Genomic DNA, 20,198 nt, shown 5'->3' with positions numbered 1-20,198 from the left:
CTTCCTCCAAGTGCATCTTAACTTTAGCCGATGTGATAGCTGGACAAGGCATTTTAGTTTACACAGCCCCATGCCATACCTTATCTCATTTAATTCTCAGACTATGGAGAAGACAAAGTAGGAGTTAAAATAAAGACCCCGGACTCGGAGTGCTAGTGACTTTATCCACGTCACGCAGTCGGGGTGTGGTTTCTATTGCAGCCCATCTGCTTCCTACCCCAACCCGAGGAAGTCAGAAATGGTGAAGGCTTTCCAGAGAAGACAGTTTATTGAACACACACTGTGGGCATGTTTGCAGGTGTAGCCCATGTTTATCCTGAAACTCGTAGAATCAGAGTGCAGCTATGTTTTCTGAGTGACGATCCCTTGGCAAAAATTGCTTTTGGTGGTGATACAATCCTGTTAGCCTCAAACCTGGAGCTGCTTTTGGCTTCCTAAAGACTATGTGGTGGCCTGTTGCACCATGTATGGCTCAACCAGCTAGCTGCTCACCATCTTATTCCCCTTCCCACAAGCTGTGGTTGAAGCCTTGGGAATGGCACAAGAGGTCTGTGGGAACACGCGATGGGTTTTCACTATGGGAGCTGCAGCCTGGAGGGTGAAGTCAATGGGCGAATACTCCAGGAGGGGCACTACGGTGTGAATATTTGTCTCCTTAAACTCAGAGCTTTGATATCCAAAGTCTTCTGTTAATGATACTAAGAGGGCAGTATGATGTTTGGAGGTTGGGGCCTTGGGGAGGTGATTGGACAGAACTGGGCTATTAGAGTGGGACCTCCATGATAAATCCTGGTGGCCTTCTGAGACCACAGAGACACAGGCAAACAAGTGCACACCCTTGGTTGCCAAGTGAGACTTTGCACTGCCTTCAGAGGATGCCATCCCCAGAGGTCACACCTATGCAGCCTGCCTGATCTTGGACTGGGAACTAACCCAGGAGTCAAAGTGAATCACTTTCCATTAATAAGTCAGCCTGCCTCGGGTACTTTGTTAAGGTCATGAGAAGTTGCCTAACACAGGCCAAAGGGCAAGTTGGGCATCGCACACTCCTCCTAAAATGGCATTCAGCACTCAGCTTCTGCCGATGGCTGCGACATTTTCAGTAGATTTCAGGGTCTTGACATGCATCCGCAAAAGAATCCACAATTCTATAATTTTCTATAAATGCTCCTGATTGGATTGTTAAATATTAACATCTGATTCCAATGTTAAACATCACTGCAGGCTTAATACAAACAAATACAAAAACAAACCAAACCTGTGAGTCTCATTTGCAACCTGCCGTCTTTATAACTAAATGGGTATCTTTAGAAGTGCACCAGGATATGGACAGAATAGAGATATGGACAGAAGCATCTTTATTTTCCAAAGATTCCTGCCTCTTTTCCATCAGGAAGGCAGAGAGATAGAAGGGATTAGTCAACTGTTGTGCATATACAGAGCCTCCAGACTGACACTCGGCATGGCGATTCCAGTGTCTGCTTCTCCTTTCCTTGCAGTTCCCAGCTCCCTTCCTGTCTCTTGCCTGATGGTTGAGAGCTATGTGCACAGCCCGGCCACGGGCACTCAGATTGCCGTCTGGGCCAGGGGCCATGTGCAGACCCTAACACCACGCTTGCCTGTCTCTTCTAAGAAAGCATATTGGAGTGTAAATAAGCAACAATGCTAAAAATATCAGCGTCTTCCACTGATCTTATTTTTTTAAAAGTAAATTGATAGCAAGCACTGATATGTCACCTATCATTAGTAATGGCTCACAACTCACAAATGTCAGCACAACAAGGTTTAGAACTGTTTTGAAAAAAGATATATAGGGATCTATTGCTAGGGTTCCTGAACTGACCATCACTCTCTGCTCCTGGTGCTTTTCTCCAGTTGTTGACCCCTCCAGCTCAGGAACTCACCTTTAGAACCTCTGTCATGAGGATCTTAGCAATGGCATTCAGAGACAGTTGGACTCTTAAGAGGATAGGTGAACTAAAAGACCATGTTCTCTAAAGCAGTTGGTGAGTTAACCCACACATCCTCATGTCTCTAACTGGCAGCAGGGAGTCCCTTCTTAACCTGCTGTTGGAGGACGCTCAGCCAAAGCCTGCCCAGCAGCAGACTGAGAAGAAAAGCGTCCCTAGGTTATCCAGGTCCCTTGCTCCGTGAATTGGTCCAGAAGACGCAGAAACTGAATGTGACAGCTTTCCATGCTACCACCTAATTTAGGCTGATCTGTTTCATTTATGCTGTGTCGGGAAATGAAAATTCAAGAAGTCAGAATAGAAACAAGACTCAAGGAAGTAAAGCGAGACAAGTTGGTGACTGGCAATCTGGTGTCAGATGTCTCCTGGGGAAGAGGCGTCTGGATCTTGAAGTCTGACTAGCACAGAATGAGAGCAGGAACAAGTCTATTTTTTCTCTAGGTCACCGTAGGGAACCAATCTAACCTATTTACAAGGGGTCTTAGGGGAAATATCTTTAAATAGCTATCTTGTCACCTTCCTTTTCGTCATCTTCCACGATCACTTTGGGTCTCTCGTCCCTGAGCGGCCTCACACCTGCAAAACAAAGCACAGGCCTGCAATTAAGTGCCTCTAATTAAAGCAGTAGACCACATGGCAGCATAGACACAGCACACAGGAGCTGGGTGGCCTTCTTTGACTTTCCCCAGAGGTGCTTGTTGGGGACAATGTCCTGGGTCCAAGACGACACACAGACTGGGAGTCAGAGGGAACCTTCCCCTCTTCTCTACAGGTGTTCTGCTCTAGAGCTGACATCATGCTGGGATGGGAAGCAGGCTGGTTTGGCATCTGAGGCTTGGGCTCCCAGGGCAGCCTCCCTCTCTCTGTCTCTCTGTCTCTGTCTCTCCCTCTCTCTCGTGTGTGTGTATGTGTGTGTGTGTGTGTGTTTTGGGCCAGTTAACACCTTCACACCTAAGTTTTCTCAGGTAAAATGAGGGCACCACTGCTCATTGTAAAGGGCTGTGTGACAATTAAGCAAGATGTTTGCAACCAGCCACACGTGTGAACACCTACATCGTGGCTTTTCTTTCCTTTCACAGTTTGCAAGCCAATTTTCCTTTTGAAAAGAACTGGTCAGCTCCACAATCGAAAAGCATGTTACTAACAGCTGGGGGAAATATTGAGCTGAGGCTGGGGATTTGCTGTTTTCAAATGTTAGTACCTGTGGATGACAAAGTTCACAGGAGTCAGGGCAAAATGAGAAAGTAAGAAAAGAGTAGGGAGGTTTCATATGGCTCTATGGACACAATTTTAAAAGTTTTTTTTTTTTTAATTTTCAGATGATTTTTTTCCTTCTTTGGAGGATTCAAATATCTTTGCTTTCCTGAAGATTGAAAGATATTCAATGGTTTTCTGTTTAGCATCCTCACTAGGCAAAATGAAATGTTCTTGTTCCTGTTGGTCTGCCACTGTGTTTTTAAAGTTCCAAAACCGGTTTCCATGTATAGAGAGTTTATACATTCAGTTTAGGGAAAGCTTGAGAGATTTTTTCCATTTATATTATCATATGTTCTGCATATTATAAGTTCTGAGTATATAGCATTAAGTTAACTAATACCCTGCTCATCTTTCCAAACATAATTACTAGGGTCTGTTGTTGGTAGTGCTATGGTGGGTTTAGATTTTTCATTTTGTTTTTAAAATCTTTCTTAGATAAAGAGACCAACAGACCAGCATGAGAATTTTTGTCTTTCCTAACATACAGTTATTGCTCTGATATTAGCTTGTCTTTATTGTCTCTATTCCCAGATGTTTTTATTATATGTGTGTATGTATACTATATTATAAACTACTCCAAATTTTTTATAAAGTTTACTATGTGAAATTCAGAAATCTGAACACAATTTTCTGAGTTGATCAGCCATGGAGGTTCTGGTGGGTGGGTGGTGAGTCTTGTCCATCCTGGAAAGTGTAAAGTGAGTCGTTTTAATAAAAGGACAAAGGAAGCTGTGATTCCAGTCTGGTCCCCCATAATTCCTCTCATCTCGCTGCAGCCAGCCAGTTTTGTCTTCCCCTCCCTCCGCCCTTCTCATAATTAGAGACCCTTCAGTACATGAAGCATTTCACAGAGATCTAAACGGGGCGGGGGTGCGGGTGGGGGAAGAAGCTGTGCACCACAAGAGGCCTGTCTAGGACACTGGACTCCATTCAACAGCAGCAAATTAGTGAAAACTAAGCATTGAACATAATGACTATTCATTTGATTCAGTTCCTAGTTTATTCAGATGGATTCTCTACCAATTAGCTGATATTTATTAGAGGAGAAAAACAATTTCAAGAGTCTGGCTGGAACGAAGGCTTTTGCATAAATCACTTATGAAACACAGTGAGAGATATTTTCTCTTATAGCAGCTACATAGAGGTGTGGGTTTTTATTTGAAATTAAGGCTAACATAACATAGACGTAGCTCTGCTGTGACCCCACATTTTCATTTTCTATCCATCTTCTTTTTATTTCTTTACATGAAGTCAAGTTTGGGTTGGTTCCACAACACGGGCAAGGCTCTTAATTCCCAAAGCCTGGTCAACTTTAGTTACTTTGAGTACCCTTAAAACCTACTCTTGTGAGATTCTGCCCCTCCACCAACGCCACACAAACACTGTAAAAGTCCTAGAATTTTAGAAATTGGAGGAGTCTGTTAAACAATCAGGTCCAGTGCTTCCCAAAGTGGACTGGGCTATCCACAGGGGAACAGCAAAGTGAATAGCATTCTATGTTAATATGCTTGGCATTAATTTTAATGTCTTATAATAAAAATATATATGAGAGCTCATCAAAATCTTCATTTCATGTATATCATTGCTTAGGGTGAGCCTGCACTCAGGATGTCAATGTTCTTGATATGCTGGTGACTAGAAGACAACCCAGGGTCGAAAAATACTGGTCTGGTTTGCTCCCTCTGGATCTTCCTGTTCTTTGGGGGAAATGAAGAAATGTAGACTCCAGAGCCAAACAGCTTTGCCTTTTATGACCACCCAGTGTCGACCATGTCGCTTAACCTATCTGATCCTGTTTATTCACATCTAAAACTGAAGAAAAGTAATTTGTCTCTCCTATGGGATGAGATGAGGAGATAGACTTAGGCCCACGTATCTCTTATGCTCCAGCCAGGTTCAGAACACGAAGTTGTGATAAGTCACTTTTTACATGGCAGGAATAATTGGCTAGTACGTCTCTCTCCCTACGAGGTCCTAAACGGAATGACGACATCTGGCACAACACTTGGACTACAGCAGACACTGAGCAAATGTCAGTTCCTCCCTTTCTCCTTCCTTCTGTACAGGAGAGTGTAGGGAACTTGGCTGCGGGTAAGATCCTGGTGCCAGTCCCTGTTCTCTCAGGGCCAATCATCCCTGCAGCAGGCTGCTTTAGAACAGACAGAATCTACCCACAGCACCACCTACACAGGTCATCTGCATCACAGATCTGTTCTCTGGCAGGGGGGAGCCAGGCTGAGGGCATCGCCTGTCCTAATAAACCACACCAGGGACAAAGCTCTACTCTCAGACGGATGGGAGAGGTGTCATTTGTAAAGGACACATTGATCCTTTGATTTTTGTACCCCGAAACTGTTCAAATGTTTAGAACTCGTGGACCAGTGACCCAGGAGATTTTTCTTCTCAATGCTTCTGGTTTCATTAGTCTTTGCTTGGCTCCTTGTGCCAATGACTTCAACTCAACATTATTTCTCTCTTAAGCACTCCTTGATTACCCAGATCTGAGCAATGACAAGCAATGCTCCCTGTCATGCAGTCACCAAGTTGGGGCCCCTGGCAACTGTGGATCAGGTTGGGAGCAAGCCTGGGGCTGGCAAGGATGGCGGAGATGACTCCCCACTGAAGGGCTGTTTGGCAGTTGGAACAAGTCAATTCAGCTCATTAACCTAGGAGAATGAAGATAGTTACTAAGAGATGGAAAAGAGAGTGAATCTTTGTCCAGTTTTCACTTGCCAGGGGGTAATGAGAGGAGATGTCTCCAGGGTGCTTATGTCTGTGAGTTGCTCTCTTCACCCTTATTGGAAACAAGTGTAAGTTGTTCTGAACATCTGTCAAAGGCTCTATCCTTATCAATTTAACTAGCATTTCGGTTACTGCCAAATCTTTAGATACTGAAAGCCTCTTCAGAAATAAAGCACTTCAGCTAATATGCTAATAAAAGCTAGAATCACACAACAATATCTGTAATTGCACTCAGTTATGACAGAGACTTGCTGATTGAAGAAATTCCATAATGTCTGTAGAGTGTGGATATACAGTGCTCCCCCCCCTCCCAGCTCCTGTTTACTCTGCAGTTTGATAGACATTTTTCATTCAAAAGCAAAGCTGCTCTCCCAGGATGGAGGGATTGAGATGTAGCTAGTATCCATTGCCAGATGAACAGAATTTAATATTTTATGAAGTTCCTTGAGTCAGCAGATTTCTATGAAAAGAAACAGTGTGGTAGAATCGTCGCCTTCTGAAAAGGTTTGACGAATTCAGAGCAGAAGCTTGGCCAGACCACAGAGGGGCGCTAACATTCACTGAGGTCTTTCAGCTTGCCAGAACTCGGCTATGCACGTCACGTACTTGACTGAGTTGTGCTAACAACCTTTTCAGACAGGTTTTGTGGTTCCCCTTTCAGGGATGGATCGAATGAAGGAGGCTCTGACAGTTTAAGTTAATGGTCCTGGGTCACAAAGGAAGTATGGAGCAGAACCAAGATGATATGGTTCTGACTCCAGAGTCCAGTTCAAGCTTTTTTTCCAGCGTGACTTCCTGATCGCTACCTTTTTTTTTTTTTTTTTTTTTTTTTTTTTGCTTTACCACGTCTTCCCCTAGTAGGCCTTCAACAGAAACAGATACAGGAATGAACAGAAAGCAGTCAGCTTCCATAAGATCCTGCCAGGCTGTGACTGCTAAACAGAAAATGAACTCAGCAGACACTGAGCACTGCTGTATAGAAAGACTGGACTAGACAGCAACGCCAGTGCCAGAAGCATAAGGCACTCACAACCCAATCCTCATGAATTTATCGCACAACTTATTGATGTAAGTTAATTTAAATAACAGCTACAAAAGCAGCAACAAGTATAACAGAGTTGACAAGGCCGTGGGTATTTGCATGCCTGTGACTAATGAGAGCATTGGAGGTTCCGTGTAGGTGGGAATGCATGCAACCTGTGAGAAACGTGGCCAAGGCAGGTTCAGACCTTGCTGCTTGTTCCTCAGTCCATTTCCCCAGAAAATGATCTCCTAATGCTCCCTGCCACCCATCCTGGTTCTGCTCCTGACTTGCAAACCAGAGAGCCTGTGATCCTGTCTATGCCTCCTTCCTTTGACTTGGGGACAGCAATCCTTAGAGGCAAAATAAAAAAGCAAAGGCAAAAAGTGGATTCAAGTTTTAGACAATTCTAAGGCAACATTTCCCTTATTGTAGAATGAAGAGACTAATAGGCAGGAAAAAGTTCTGTGGAAAACACATCAAAGTCTCTAGACCTGGGTTATACAAGTCAAAGGGGCTCCTTTGCTGCAGGATGTCTCAGAGATTAGACGATTCAGTTAACATCGTAACCCTCTACTGCGAAAATATTGCCCTGTTACAAGGCCTTCTTTAGTCTAGAAATCACTGGAACTAACAAACTGAATATTGGCTATCACTTTAAGTCAATTATACCAAGATACCTGGACCTCTTTTCTAATAGCAAGACTACCCTGGGAAAAAAGTGGGATATTCTCAAAGAATCTGCTTTGGAAGCCCCTTCACTGGGAGATCATGCTGGCTTGCTCCTGTTAAATTGGGAGAGCAGCTTTGTAGTACACCTCCCATATGAGGCAGGGGAGCTGTGACTAGCCATGTCTGCTTGCTGTGTGTCAAATGAGTTATGCAGGATGTCACTGAGGGTCAGCACATCTTCCTAGTGTGTGCCCACCACTTGAACAGTGTGTGGCACGTTGTACATACTCAATACTCAATAAACACTGAATAAAAGCTGGAGACACTGTCCCCTGAGGACTCTGGGCCTTGTCCCTTTGCCTCAGCTGCTCTTCACTCAATTAGCCTCATAGCAGTCTCCTGCACTTCAAGTTTCCACTTCCACACCCTGTCCTCAGAGCAGTCTCCGGCAACCACAGAGGAGGCCATCACCTCATCTCTTTTGTCCCCTACCCAGCATTTCTTCCCTCATAGCATTTGGCCCCAGCAGACATTGTAGGATTTATTTGTGATTATGGACTTTGTTCTAGTACCAGTGCCTAGAACAGTGCCTGGAACATAACAAGCACTCAGTAAATATTTGTAAAGAGGATGAAGATAATTTGCGGATTGGGTTTTTCAGCATATTTATATTATCTCAGAAGCTTGCAAGTAGGCAGTGCTCAGAAAAGCTATTCTCCAGGTGTGTGTGCATGTGAGAGAGAGAGAGAGAGAGAGAGAGAAAGGGAGAGAGAAAGAGAGGGAGAATCATTAAATATGGTCAAGTGTGGGGTCGCATGCCTACCATTCACACTGACACATGGTGAGTGAGGAAAATGGAAGTAAGGCTACAGGGAAAAGGAGGTGGGAAGAGAGGAGGAGGCAAGAGGAGAGAAGTACAACAAACACAAACCCCAGGAACTTGAGAGTAGATCTTCTAGCACCAGTGGTGCCCTCGCGACTCTAACGGCTTTTGTCTTCTGAGCTTTGGATTTTCTTTTTTAAATAATGGGGAAAATGGTTTGACAGTAACCACCAAAGCTCATCTTTTCCCAAAAGTGTTCCTTCTAGATTCCTATAATGCTGAAAGTCCAAAGCACAACAAGGAGCTAAAGATCTCTCTCTCTCTCTCTCTCTCTCTCTCTCTCTCTCTCTCTCTCTTCTCTCTCTCTCTCACACACACACACACACACACACCCCGGGTGAAATGATGAGAGTGCCTGCCTTGATCCCCAGCTTGCACAAAAGCTTCTCAGGGACAAACTCTCTGCCTCACTCATTGGTCCTGTATACCCTGGGGTTGTGTATGAAGTTCAATAGGCTTTTGTCTATTTGGTTGATTTGGTACCTATTACGATAGCTGTCAAATTTCTATGCCTCTCTCTCTCCTTTCCCTCCACTCCTTCTTGAGGTTTTGGTCAGTTTGTCCTGGCATGGGAGAATCGGCCATCAGCCCTGGGAAGCGGAACTCACAGAAGCCTGGGGAAGACGGCATTTCCTGTCTCCTCAAGGGCCCACTGACATTCCTGTTTCAGTGGCTCAGTGCATTTGACCAGCTCTCCGAATCAGGGGTAGTGCTCTGACTCCAATCCCAGGTCAGACTCTGGGGAGCTGCCCACAACAATACAAGATAAACCTGAAAGGCAGTGAGACATATGCTTCCTGCAAAGGGGGCTGGGGCCCAGCACAACTTCTCGGGCCAGGACAAAGGCTGTGTCCCTGGCACCTCCAGGTGGTAAAGCTTCCAACCTGCTCCCACCACCCACCCCTTGCAAACACCCAACACCAGCTCTTTACCTGACTCAAAGGGAGACGTGTGCAGGGCAGGTGTGTCTTTTCTCCTTGGTTTTTGCTGTTCTAGGTCAGTATTATGAAGATCTGGGTCCACTTTACCCTTTGGATGTCTCTCTTGAAGATCGTATCTTTGGATTGAGTTTTCAGAAATCACACCTGCAGTGTTTGGAGAACAGAGAAAGAAATGAGGTCCAATATACGCGCAGTATTATTTGTACGTAAATACTTGTACATAGAGCTGGTGGGAGCAGTCAACAATTTTCAAGCTTATTTTAATAAAGTTTCTTTTTAGGAAGAATATTTTTTATTGACGCTACATTAGGGAAATCCTCTATACAAAGTGTTTTACATGGCTGATTTCATTTTAGTCTCACAAATCTGAGAAATTCAATATTCCTCTCACCACCACCTATCTAAGGAAAGTTAGGCAAAGAAGTGTGCCCACTTGCACTCAGTGGTATCCGCCAGTTCTGAGTTTATCTGCCCACAAAGTCTGTTTTCTTTAGCCTGAGAGGGCCTCTTGTTGTTTTCTAACTATGAGCTACAAACTGTACCCCGATATCTTCATCATTTTCTACCTCCATCCACTTCACCCACCTGCCTCTCATCTCTATTTCCCAGGTAAAATTTTTCTCTATCATTTAATGAGTCTTTATAAACAGCCTCTCAGCCGGCGCCATGGCTTAATAGGCTAATCCTCTGCCTTACGACGCCGGCACACCAGGTTCTAGTCCCGGTCGGGGCACCGGATTCTGTCCTGGTTGCCCCTCTTCCAGTCCAGCTCTCTGATGTGGCCCGGGAGTGCAGTAGAGGATGGCCCAGGTCCTTGGGCCCTGCACCCACATGGGAGACCAGGAGAAGCACCTGGCTCCCGGTTTCGGACCAGTGCGGTGAGCCAGCCGCAGCACGCCGGCCACAGCGGCCATTGGAGGGTGAACCAACGGTAAAGGAAGACCTTTCTTTCTGTCTCTCTCTCTGTCACTGTCCACTCTGCCTGTCAAAAAATAAATAAATAAATAAATAAATAAACAAACAGCCTCTTTAAAATTTTCCATAATTTACTACTCAAACTGAGCCCTTGTGGTCCTTGTCTAAGGATCCCCATTTTGATATTGCTTTTTTTTTTTTTTGCATATTAAGCTACTTACATGCTACTGATCTTTCTTATAAATCTGGAAGTTCCTCCCCAGAAAGATCTATGTTCCATCTATTTGGTGTCCCTCAAAATATATTTTAAATAGAGAGAACATAAATGAAGTGACCAGGAGGGAAGGAAAATGAGATACAACCTCTGAGAATTGAGAATATCAGATCACATCCAAGGGTGTTGTAGAGATAGAGTAGCAGTTCACCAAACCATTTTGCTTTTCTTCTGGGCAGAGAGCTGGGCCATGCTTCCCAGTCTCCTTGCAGTTGTGTGAGGCCTTGTGTTTGATGGAGGTCTGGCCTTCACAAGTCTCCCTGTCAATCTTCAATTCTCTCTACCACCTGTACCTGCTGATTACTGATATTCATGGTGACTTTGCTCACCACGCATGGATGATGGCAGAATTGCCACTAGCCTGGACTACTGTGCGAAGCAGAGTTTGCCTCTTGTACCCCCAGCTTCCACTACTGGTGAGTGGAAAAATATTGTATTACATTTCAAATGTTGTTTTTGGGGCCAGTGCTGTGGCATAGTAGACTAAGGCTCCCCCTGCAGTGCCAGCATCCTATATGGACACTGGTTCGTGTTCTGGCTGCTCCTCTTCCAATCCAGCTCTCTGCTATGGCCTGGAAAGCAGTAGAAGATGGCCCCAGTGCTTAGGCCCCTGCATCTACCTGGAAGACCAAGAGAAAGCTCCTGGCTCCTGGCTTCAGGTTGGCCCAGCTCTGGCTGTTGTGGCCATTTGGGGAGTGAACCCGCGGATGGAAGACCTGTCTCTCTGTCTGTCTGTCTCTCTAACTCTACCTCTCAAATAAATATAAATAAAATCTTTTTAAAATATTGTTTTCATGAAGATGTTAATATTTTAAAATGTAAATAACTAAATATTTAAACAAATATTTGTAAGGCCAATGAGATTCAGAATCATATTTTTCCCTTTTAGAGCTAATGCAAACTGACCTCGTTGTTGATTACCTGGTATAAAGGGCGGGATGTGCAGTGCCGGTGTATCTTTCCTCCGTGGTTTTTTTTGATCTGACTCAACATTTAGGGTTGTCTGTCCATTCTTCCCCTTTCTTGGCTTCTTCTTGAGATCACAGTCCTTGATGAACTGGTCGGAAAGGTCATCTGATTTGGACAAAGAAAACAAGAATATACCATGAGTAAGGGTCCAGACACGAACAGGTCAGTTTCCAGTTACACCTGCTGGTAAAGGAAGAGGCCATTTGGTCTAAAAAAATTAAAGTGCTTATTTTGCCTTTTTCTACAGAGGACTTTTGTATCCTTGCATGATTACATGGGATAAAATGGAAAACTAAAATTATAAAAAGTAGCAAGTTAAGGGAACTCAAATTGTGGACCATCAAAATGAAGAGGAACTTAAAGCCATCAGGCAAGCCACAGAATGTGAATGAACTAACTGATAGAGTAACAGATTCTCTATGCTGTTACCCAACTTCCTTCACTCAAGGAACTTGAGTACTCTTGGAGATCCCCAGGGCCAACATGGAACTTGAAGCTCCCTTGGTCTTAAGAAGCTTCCCTGGAGTTGACAGTGGATCCCTCTCTTGCCTTCAGTTCTCTGGCCTGCCAAGTGCTGCTGCTGATTCTCACTTGGGCTTCTACCTTGGCCTTTTCAATGCCACCAGGCTTTACCTGGGCTCTCAGTCGCTCATCCTAACTCAACATCTTGTTGTCGTGTTATTCTTCTCTTTACTTTTCTCAGCCTCCTGCATGGACTCACCAGAGAACTGAAGGCTGGCTATTACTGCACACCCATCAGGTGCAGTAACAGGAATCCAACCTGACTGCTCCTTGGCAGTGAAATCTCTCTGCTCTGTCTTGCTCCTCTATGCTTTTGTCTAGCATGCTCTCCTGTGGGCTTCTCTTCAGTTGTTCCAGAACTTTATTGTTTTATAACAACGCCTTCTTGTAGATTAAGGATTTCAGCCTTTTTGTAGTTTTAGTCTCAATTGCCTTTCCTTTCAATGAGTGCAGGCTGAAGAACTTGGGCTTTAATTTCTAGAAATTTTAGTATTTTCAGTGACTTAAATGGGAATAATATTAAATAACAGTACATGTGTGAGAGAGAACTAAATTTATTAATGTTTACAAAATGCCTGATAGATCTGATATATTTAAAAGAATGTTTGCTGTGCCATTGGCAACCCTCTAACCTCTCACTCATCCCAGAGGAAAGCCCCCATTTTTTTTCAGTCTTTTGAACACCAGTCCTGGACATCCTTTCTCAAAGTATCCACAGCATTTTTGATCAGGTAACACCTATAAAAGATGATCTAATTATTATTTCTGCATATTTTTTTAAATTTTTTTGACAGGCAGAGTGGACAGTGAGAGAGAGAGACAGAGAGAAAGGTCTTCCTTTTGCCGTTGGTTCACCCTCCAATGGCCGCCGCGGTAGCGCGCTGCGGCCGGCGCACCGCGCTGTTCCGATTTCTGCATATTTGTTCTTTGCCTTCTTTAATGACAAATATTTTATCATTTATGGCCTCAGTAGCACTGAATAAGTACTTGTTGTCTGTGTGTTTGAGTGGACTCAACTATATTTAGTATCAGGAACTGTTCTGGTAGACTGAAAGAACCCACAAGACAATGGAGCTATCTTCTCTGAAATGACTGTGGACTGATATAGTCGAGCTAGGCTTACAAATATGAATGAAGATGGGGAAACTTAAGGCTAAGTCTACCTTTCCCTTCCATTCCTCCCTCTCCTTCTGTTTTTCCAACATATTTCTTCTCCTTCCTTCCTCCCTGCCCCTGTTTCCATCTCTCTTCCTTTTCTGAAATATTCAGGTACATTTCTTTACAAAATCGAAGATTAAGTGTGACAACCACTTTGGCATAAGTTTTGAAGGTCTAGGAACAAAGTGTTTCATTCATTCATTGATTCAGGGGCAGGGAATATAGGCTGTATAAGGCCTGTGAAATCATTTGCTCTGGCCCTGCCAAGGCAAACACAGGCAGGACTCAAAATTCAATAAATATATAGCAGGCTAATTTTTAAACTGATAATTTTGTATGGCCTGTGAATGATGTAGTACATATCCAAATGGCCCTTGGCAGAAAAAAAATGTTTCCTACCAGCTACTGAACAAATGTTTGTTTAAGCTTTGTTCCAAGACTTGTTGTGCTAGATTCTAGAAATACAAATTAAGAAATGGTTCTTGCCTTCAAATTCCTCATGGGCCTTTGAACTTTACATCTGGAAGAACTTTTGTTTAAAAAAAAATCACTCTGCATAAGGAACCTATCAGAAACATTTAGTATCTATTTATTATTAAGAATGCATCAAAAGAACATCATACATAACCAAAACAAAAATATCACTCTTTTCAGCCATATTTCATAGCAATACATAATTTCTTTTGCCTAGAAGATTTTCATAATTTCATCCAATCATTTCAATTTCATAAGCATTTACTGAGGTCACCTTATGTGTAAGTCACCAGACTGGGACATGTTAAGTCTATAAACACAAAGAGGAGGTAAGAGGGGGACTTTGCTGGGTATGAATGAGGTGATTTCACATCATTTCCATCTGTGGGATGGACTAATACCTGCGTGATTACTCAATACTTGTGCTTCCCAGTGCTTAAATATAAGTATAATCCCTGAGCATCTGATCTCACTGCCTTCCTATGCAAGCCTCCAAGGGCAGCATTCTCTTATAGTGATTGATTTAAAGGAGAGGAGGAAACTCAGATCCGGGAGACCAGGCTGAGCGGTACATGATTGGCAAGTAATGGGCTCAGGATCGAATCCTCAGAATTCTTCATCCTAACGCTGGCTGAAGAAGCAGTTTTTAAATTGTGTGTGTGTGAGAAAGAGAGAGATGTAGCATGGTTACTCCCCTCTACATTATACACATCACAGCCATTTGCAAACTGAATGAATGGGTATTGCCTAGAAGGGGTGTGGCCTTGCTGTGGGAACCTCTGGAGGTAAAGGCTGGACATGGACCTATCACAGGCCACTCCTTTACCCATGGTAACACTCCTTGCACAGCGCAGAGAGCAAGACATTGGCTTTAATCTTGAATTTCACTTCAATGGCACTTTTCCTCATTTCTGAAGAAATCTTGAACATAAAATATCTTGATGGCAAGTGGGGAGAGGGAAGGGGAGACGAGTCATAACCCGGGGAGGCATCCACAAAGACTATGAATATGCAAAAGGCCCATTCATCAAAAGTCTGAGTGTCTCATTTTTAGAAATGGGTAGAGGCAGAAATGTTTCTGGTATTTTCATTACAAAGGTTATGCAAAAAGTCAGTTCTGGAAAGGAAACAGATTGACAATAAAGCAGAAAAAGGCTATTTAAAATTCTGTCTTGATAGGCAAAGAGAGATATTTGAAATATTTTATTGGCAGTGTGCATGGGGTGTTAGTGTGCTGGGAAAATACTGGAAACAAGCTAAACTGTCACATTCCATTTATTGTCTCAAAAATGCTCTGCCTGGGACTCAGTCAGACCCCAACGAAAGAGGACAACGCTCCCGCCCTGACCCTAATGAAACTGCCGCCAGTGCTTCGGCTCACACTCACACAGCAGACCCCACAGACCTTGGCTATTTGCCGGGCCATCTGGTGTTGGCTGGCACCAGAAGGCACTGGCTCTCAGGTTTCAGGGGCTTCTCTCTGACTTGCCTGCAAGCTGAATGGTGGAGACACCCCCTTTCTGATGTCCTCTAGTGGCAGTCACCATGGAGATTTACCTAAGTGGTTGCTGCAAGGGTCCAGCGTGTCCAGCCTGTCTTCTGAGAACTCCAGAGGCTGCATCTGCTCCATGGACATCATCAAAGGGCAGTGGGTGTGGTGCTTCTCCTCCAGCACTGTGGAAGAAAAAGAAATAGACCATAAGCACACTTTCTGCTCACTCATTCACTTACTTATTCAGCAAATATATCTGCAAGTTTCCTATTGGGTTCCCCAATGTAATCCTGTTTTTCATGTCTGCTTTTTATGTTTAGCTACTAGAAACGCTAAAATTGATATTTAAGCCAAAAGAAAATGAATCATACAACACACACATACACAGACTGATTGGTCATTGTCATGTATCTAATATTTATATTTGGCTCTCTCACAGGCACTTTGGGAGTTTCAGAATGCAAGTATGAATTAGAAATGAGTTAACTGTGTTACAGAAAATGCTAACTGTACCCTACCTGTGCTGTCTCCACTGAGTTCTGCAAAGATGATTACGCTGGTTTTGCAGATGGGGAAACTGAGGCTCCGAGTGTTTATTTAGTCTCAATCCAAATGCAGTTTTTCAGACTTCCTTTAGATACCAAGTCTCTCAAAATCAAAGTAGATTCTTTTTTTAAAGATTTATTTATTTATTTGAAAGTCAGAGTTAGAGAAGGGGGGGGGGGTCTTCCATCCGCTGGTTTACTCTCTAACTGGCTGCAACAGCCGGAGCTGGTCTGATTTGAAGCCAGAAGCCAGGACCTTCCTCTGGGCCCTCCCACATGGATGCAGGGGCCCAAGGACTTGGGCCATTTTCTACTGCTTTCCCAGGCCACAGCAGAGAGCTGGATTGGAAGTGGAGCAGCTGAGACTTGAACCAGCGGCCGTATGGGATGCCTGCACTACAGGTGGCGGCTCTACCCACTGTATCACAGTGCTGGCCCCGAGGTAAATTCCTTGAATCCAAATTGAGCCAGGCCTCCAATCTTGTGCTATTACATTCTATAATTATAAAATAAGGAGACTGCCTTCCCAGGCATTTTACGATGGTGTGGAGATCTGGAAGGAGAAAGTCTAGCTCTTGAATGGATCTTTATTATTTTCTCCCTAGAGCCTCCTGACAGAGAGCAAGAGCGTCCCCCTCCCCCATCCCTTATCTTTCCTAGACCACAAATCCATCGAAGTGACCAGGGCTATTAGTTATAGCCGTTGTCCTGGAAGAGTACAGATCCAGGATGAACACGTGTCATGTCTGAGTGAGAAGCGCATTGGCTGAGATTTATAGAAAATCTTCACCAAAGCCTGCTTCTGTCATGTTTCTTGTGTTCCTTTGAAATAACTTCTGGGTCTGGTTCCTCCATAGCAAGAATGGCGGCAGAAGAATGGAAAAGGCTGAACCAGCTGATCCTCTTCTCCTGTCATTCCTGGACTCCCAGTTCACAAATGAACTTGGAGACCATCGTGCCAACATTTAGGCTCCTCAAATGACTTTAGCTCTGTAGTCTTCTGAGAAATAAGCTGGTTTGCTCTGGGAAGGTTGGGGCTCTCCCCTGATGAGCTGAGCTCACGGGGTAGCAAATAGAGTCATTAACTGCTCACTCGAGCCCAGCTTTTAATGTCAGTCTGGGCAGACTGATTGCCCTGAGTGACTTCAGCAGAAATCAAATCAGATCACTGTTTTTTGGGATGTGTAGAGATTGCCGGCTCCCTGGACCACTGGAAAATACACCGATCCCTTGGGTAGGTGGAGTCCAATTTTTTGCATTATCATTTTTGTTCCTGTCTTCTTACAACCTATTGCTGCTATGTCAAAATTTGCAAAGGCTAGCTTCTTTGTGGTGACCTCACAGATGGGTACCCAGGGACGAATGACCCTCTCTGGCTCCCACACTTTGTTTTCTCATCTATGAAACAGAAATAATGACATCCATCTTGTAGAATTACTGTGAAGATGAACCCAGACAGCTGCACCCTCAGCTCATTGTGGGCACCAGTCGAGTGGTTGCTCTTGTTTTTTGGCCTTGCCTGCACCATGCTCCAGCAGCTATACAACTGGAAAACGTTTAGAAAGCAATGGAACTTTGCATTTGTGCGCCAGTACTGAGCCAGAGGAGGACCAGCCTCCACCTGCGCCAAGTGCCTATGTCAGCACCAGGTGAGAGAAAGGAATGCCCACTGGCCGAGGGATTGTGCAAGGGTCAGTTCAGTGGGTCAGAGGCTCCTGGCCAAAACTGACAGTAGCTCCTGGCCTCTGTGACGGAAACAGCCCTATTTTAAATAAGTGTCTTTGAACAGATGATGGTGGTGAACCAGCAGGACTGTCTGTGTGCTAGGGGCTTGAGAGATGGCTTCCAGGTCTGTGAGTTCATGTTACAAACATTCCCTATGCTTGGCAGAAACATATTTTACCCAGGGGATTAGAAGGCAGTTTTGTCATGGATGATGTCATTACAAACTTGCCTGTAGAAAACCACCAAGGAAAGGAACATGTAGGTGGAAGGGAGAGCTCTGTGAGTGTTGCAGTGCTATTGACAACTACCAGTGTGCCTCCCTGGTAAATGTTGGCATCTGAGCCCGCCTCCTGAGGCCCTTCCACTTCTGTTCTCAGGGAGACCAGGAGATAATGAACCACTGTGAGACACGAGCCTGGCTAATTCTCCAACTAAGAAGCCAAATATTTCTACTTCCTATTCTTGGCTCTGCCCATGCATTCCTCTTTAACTTAGTCTCCACCCATGCAGATGCAGTAACGGGATGCTGCCAGGGGAGGTTTCGTCACCTCCCTGGGCAGCTCCCTGTCATTTGGGGACTTTCAGAGGCACTGGCTTACTCTTTTGTCCCTAAATATTTGCTCCCTTGGGTCTTCAGATTCCAACCATAGCTAGGGCTTTTGCAGTTACTTGTTGATGATACTTCCATTTGGGGCTGATCTCAAACTGTTTCCAATACAATGACTAGTGGTCCTTTTAACATTCTATTGCCATATACTGGTTCAGTATGGTCTATAATTTTCCCCCCAGAAACCTTTAATTTAAAGAATACAAACTTCATGCATTTCATAAATACAACTTTAGGAACACAGCGATTCTTCCCATTGTACCCGCATTCCCATCCACACTCCCCCCCCCTTCCTCCTCCTTCTCCTATTCCCATTCTTTTTTTTTTTTTTTTTTTACTAAGATCTATTTTCAATGTATTTATATGCATACGGTTGACTTTATACTAAGTAAAGAGTTCAACAAATAGTATGGAAAAAAAACCTATTCCTCAACAGTTGGGTCTCTAAATTTTAACACACAGTGATGACTGGCACTGCCTGTGATTGCCGATATTGACGCGTCCACCTTCAGCTGACAAGCCTGGAGCCCAATCTGCTGGGGGAATCGGGACATTTTATGTAACACTCCCAGGAGACTCTCAGGGAGGACCATTAGTCACATGCATTATTTCTGCAGTGAAACCAGGAATATTCAATACTGAGGGACACAAAGAGACTACAAAAAGATTCATAGCTTTTCAGGTCAGGTTTTTCTATTAAATGAGTTTATGTTGAACTTAACCACAACACATCTTTTGGTTTTTAGAACTCTTCATATTTCTCAGAATAAAGGATTATGGATCTGACTTGTTTTTCTAGTTGTTGTTGGTTGAGAGGATGTGGGTGGTTGGGTGTAGCAGGTACAAGAGGTTAAAGGATATGAATTGAGTATGAGGAGGTTTTTCAGGACCCCAGATGCTCAAATCTTGCAATGTCCTCTTACCAATCCTTACTTTCCTTTTCACAAAAGACAAAACCTTTCTTTTCACAGAGACACTTGTAACTGCAGGTAGCACTGATGCCACAATTCACAGGGCAGGTTCATGAAAAGGTCGCCCTCCCTTCAGAGAGCAGGAACTGAAAGGGCCAAAGAGCCAGTACCAGAGAAGCAACCTTGAGTCAAAGAAGGGCAGGTACCCTCACAGCCTGGAGAAGCTGAGGGCAGTGTCTGCTAGTTTGGACTGGTTCCTGTCCCAGGAGGAGTGCAGTGTTCTCTGCAGCTAAGCAACTTAAGTCAGTCTGAGGTCAGAAGCTGATCTGAAATTTTATGTTCGAGCAGGTGTCTCAGCTGAGTGTGAGAAGATATAGTTTACCTCCAGGGCAGCAAATCCCTCACTGACTAAAAGTCTTTGATACTGGGAGGCAAAATGTGGTAAGCAACTGTTTGGCTGATTATCCCACTCTCTAGCTGAGTGAGCCTGGAAAGATTATGTGTTCTTTTGAAAACAGTTTTCACATCTGTAGGCTGGGGGTGAGGGTGGCTGTTCCCCAGGCTGAGAGTGTTAGCAGTGCAGTGTGTGTAAAGCCCCCAGCCCATGCTAACATGGTACAGAGCAGCACTTGTCTTCCTGGCCTCCCTTGTGATGATAATATGTGTACCAGATTGACCCATCAACATCATCTCCTCACCCCATCTGCCTTACTCTGAAGCTAGTAACTCAAAAGTCCAAGGCACAAAGCAATGAATGCAGACCATTCATCACCAGATTTTGGGATTGCGGTAATACTGACTCCCAGGAGTGAGTCAACGCTCAGCTCAGCCGCAGAATATCCTCCAAAGGAATCCGGTCTGGATAAAGTTAGACAGCTACATCTACAGCCAATGCAGTGTCTGGATTCTATGCCCTCCGGCTCCATAGAACTCTGTGCTTTTGTCAAACTTCTTTTTAACCTGAGGATTGAATTCATGTCAAATGGTACTGCCTTTGAAGTTCATATTCATTCATTTATAAGCCTATGTTTGCACTATTCCTCAAGGAGTGACTGACTTAAAGGAGAGCGGTGTTTTGGAAAAGCATCCTTTCCCCCAGACTCTTTGCTGTGCATACAGA

The 20,198-nt window shown here is 44.2% G+C and overlaps 1 protein-coding gene across 2 annotated transcripts; it reads right to left on the bottom strand.

Moving 5' to 3' along the window:
* Positions 1 to 2,466: 2,466 nt before the first annotated feature.
* Positions 2,467 to 15,437, bottom strand: PPP1R17 (protein phosphatase 1 regulatory subunit 17). Of its 2 annotated transcripts, XM_062179469.1 has the most exons (4): positions 15,356 to 15,437; positions 11,597 to 11,749; positions 9,478 to 9,630; positions 2,467 to 2,546 (listed from the first exon to the last, which is right to left on the bottom strand). In XM_062179469.1, exons 1-4 carry the CDS (start codon positions 15,435 to 15,437, stop codon positions 2,467 to 2,469), a joined length of 468 nt encoding a protein of 155 aa, XP_062035453.1. The 2 variants fall into 2 exon arrangements, with proteins under 2 accessions (XP_062035453.1, XP_062035455.1); XM_062179471.1 differs by lacking the exon at positions 11,597 to 11,749.
* Positions 15,438 to 20,198: the final 4,761 nt, after the last annotated feature.

The sequence above is a fragment of the Lepus europaeus genome, chromosome 20, assembly GCF_033115175.1.
Source record: "Lepus europaeus isolate LE1 chromosome 20, mLepTim1.pri, whole genome shotgun sequence".
Classification (NCBI taxonomy): Eukaryota; Metazoa; Chordata; class Mammalia; order Lagomorpha; family Leporidae; genus Lepus; species Lepus europaeus.
The sequence above is the reverse complement of the archived record's forward strand: the minus strand, read 5'-3'. Positions and strand labels throughout refer to the sequence as shown.

Bases quoted from the DNA above. Each gene is read 5' to 3' on its own strand.
- PPP1R17 (XM_062179469.1), bottom strand. From the start codon at position 15,437: ATGATGTCCATGGAGCAGATGCAGCCTCTGGAGTTCTCAGAAGACAGG. The intron at 11,750-15,355 runs GTAAATCTCCAT...TGTCCAAATCAG, and splicing joins CCCTTGCAGCAACCACTTAG to ATGACCTTTCCGACCAGTTC. The intron at 2,547-9,477 runs GTAAAGAGCTGG...TTTGTTTTGCAG, and splicing joins CACGTCTCCCTTTGAGTCAG to GTGTGAGGCCGCTCAGGGAC.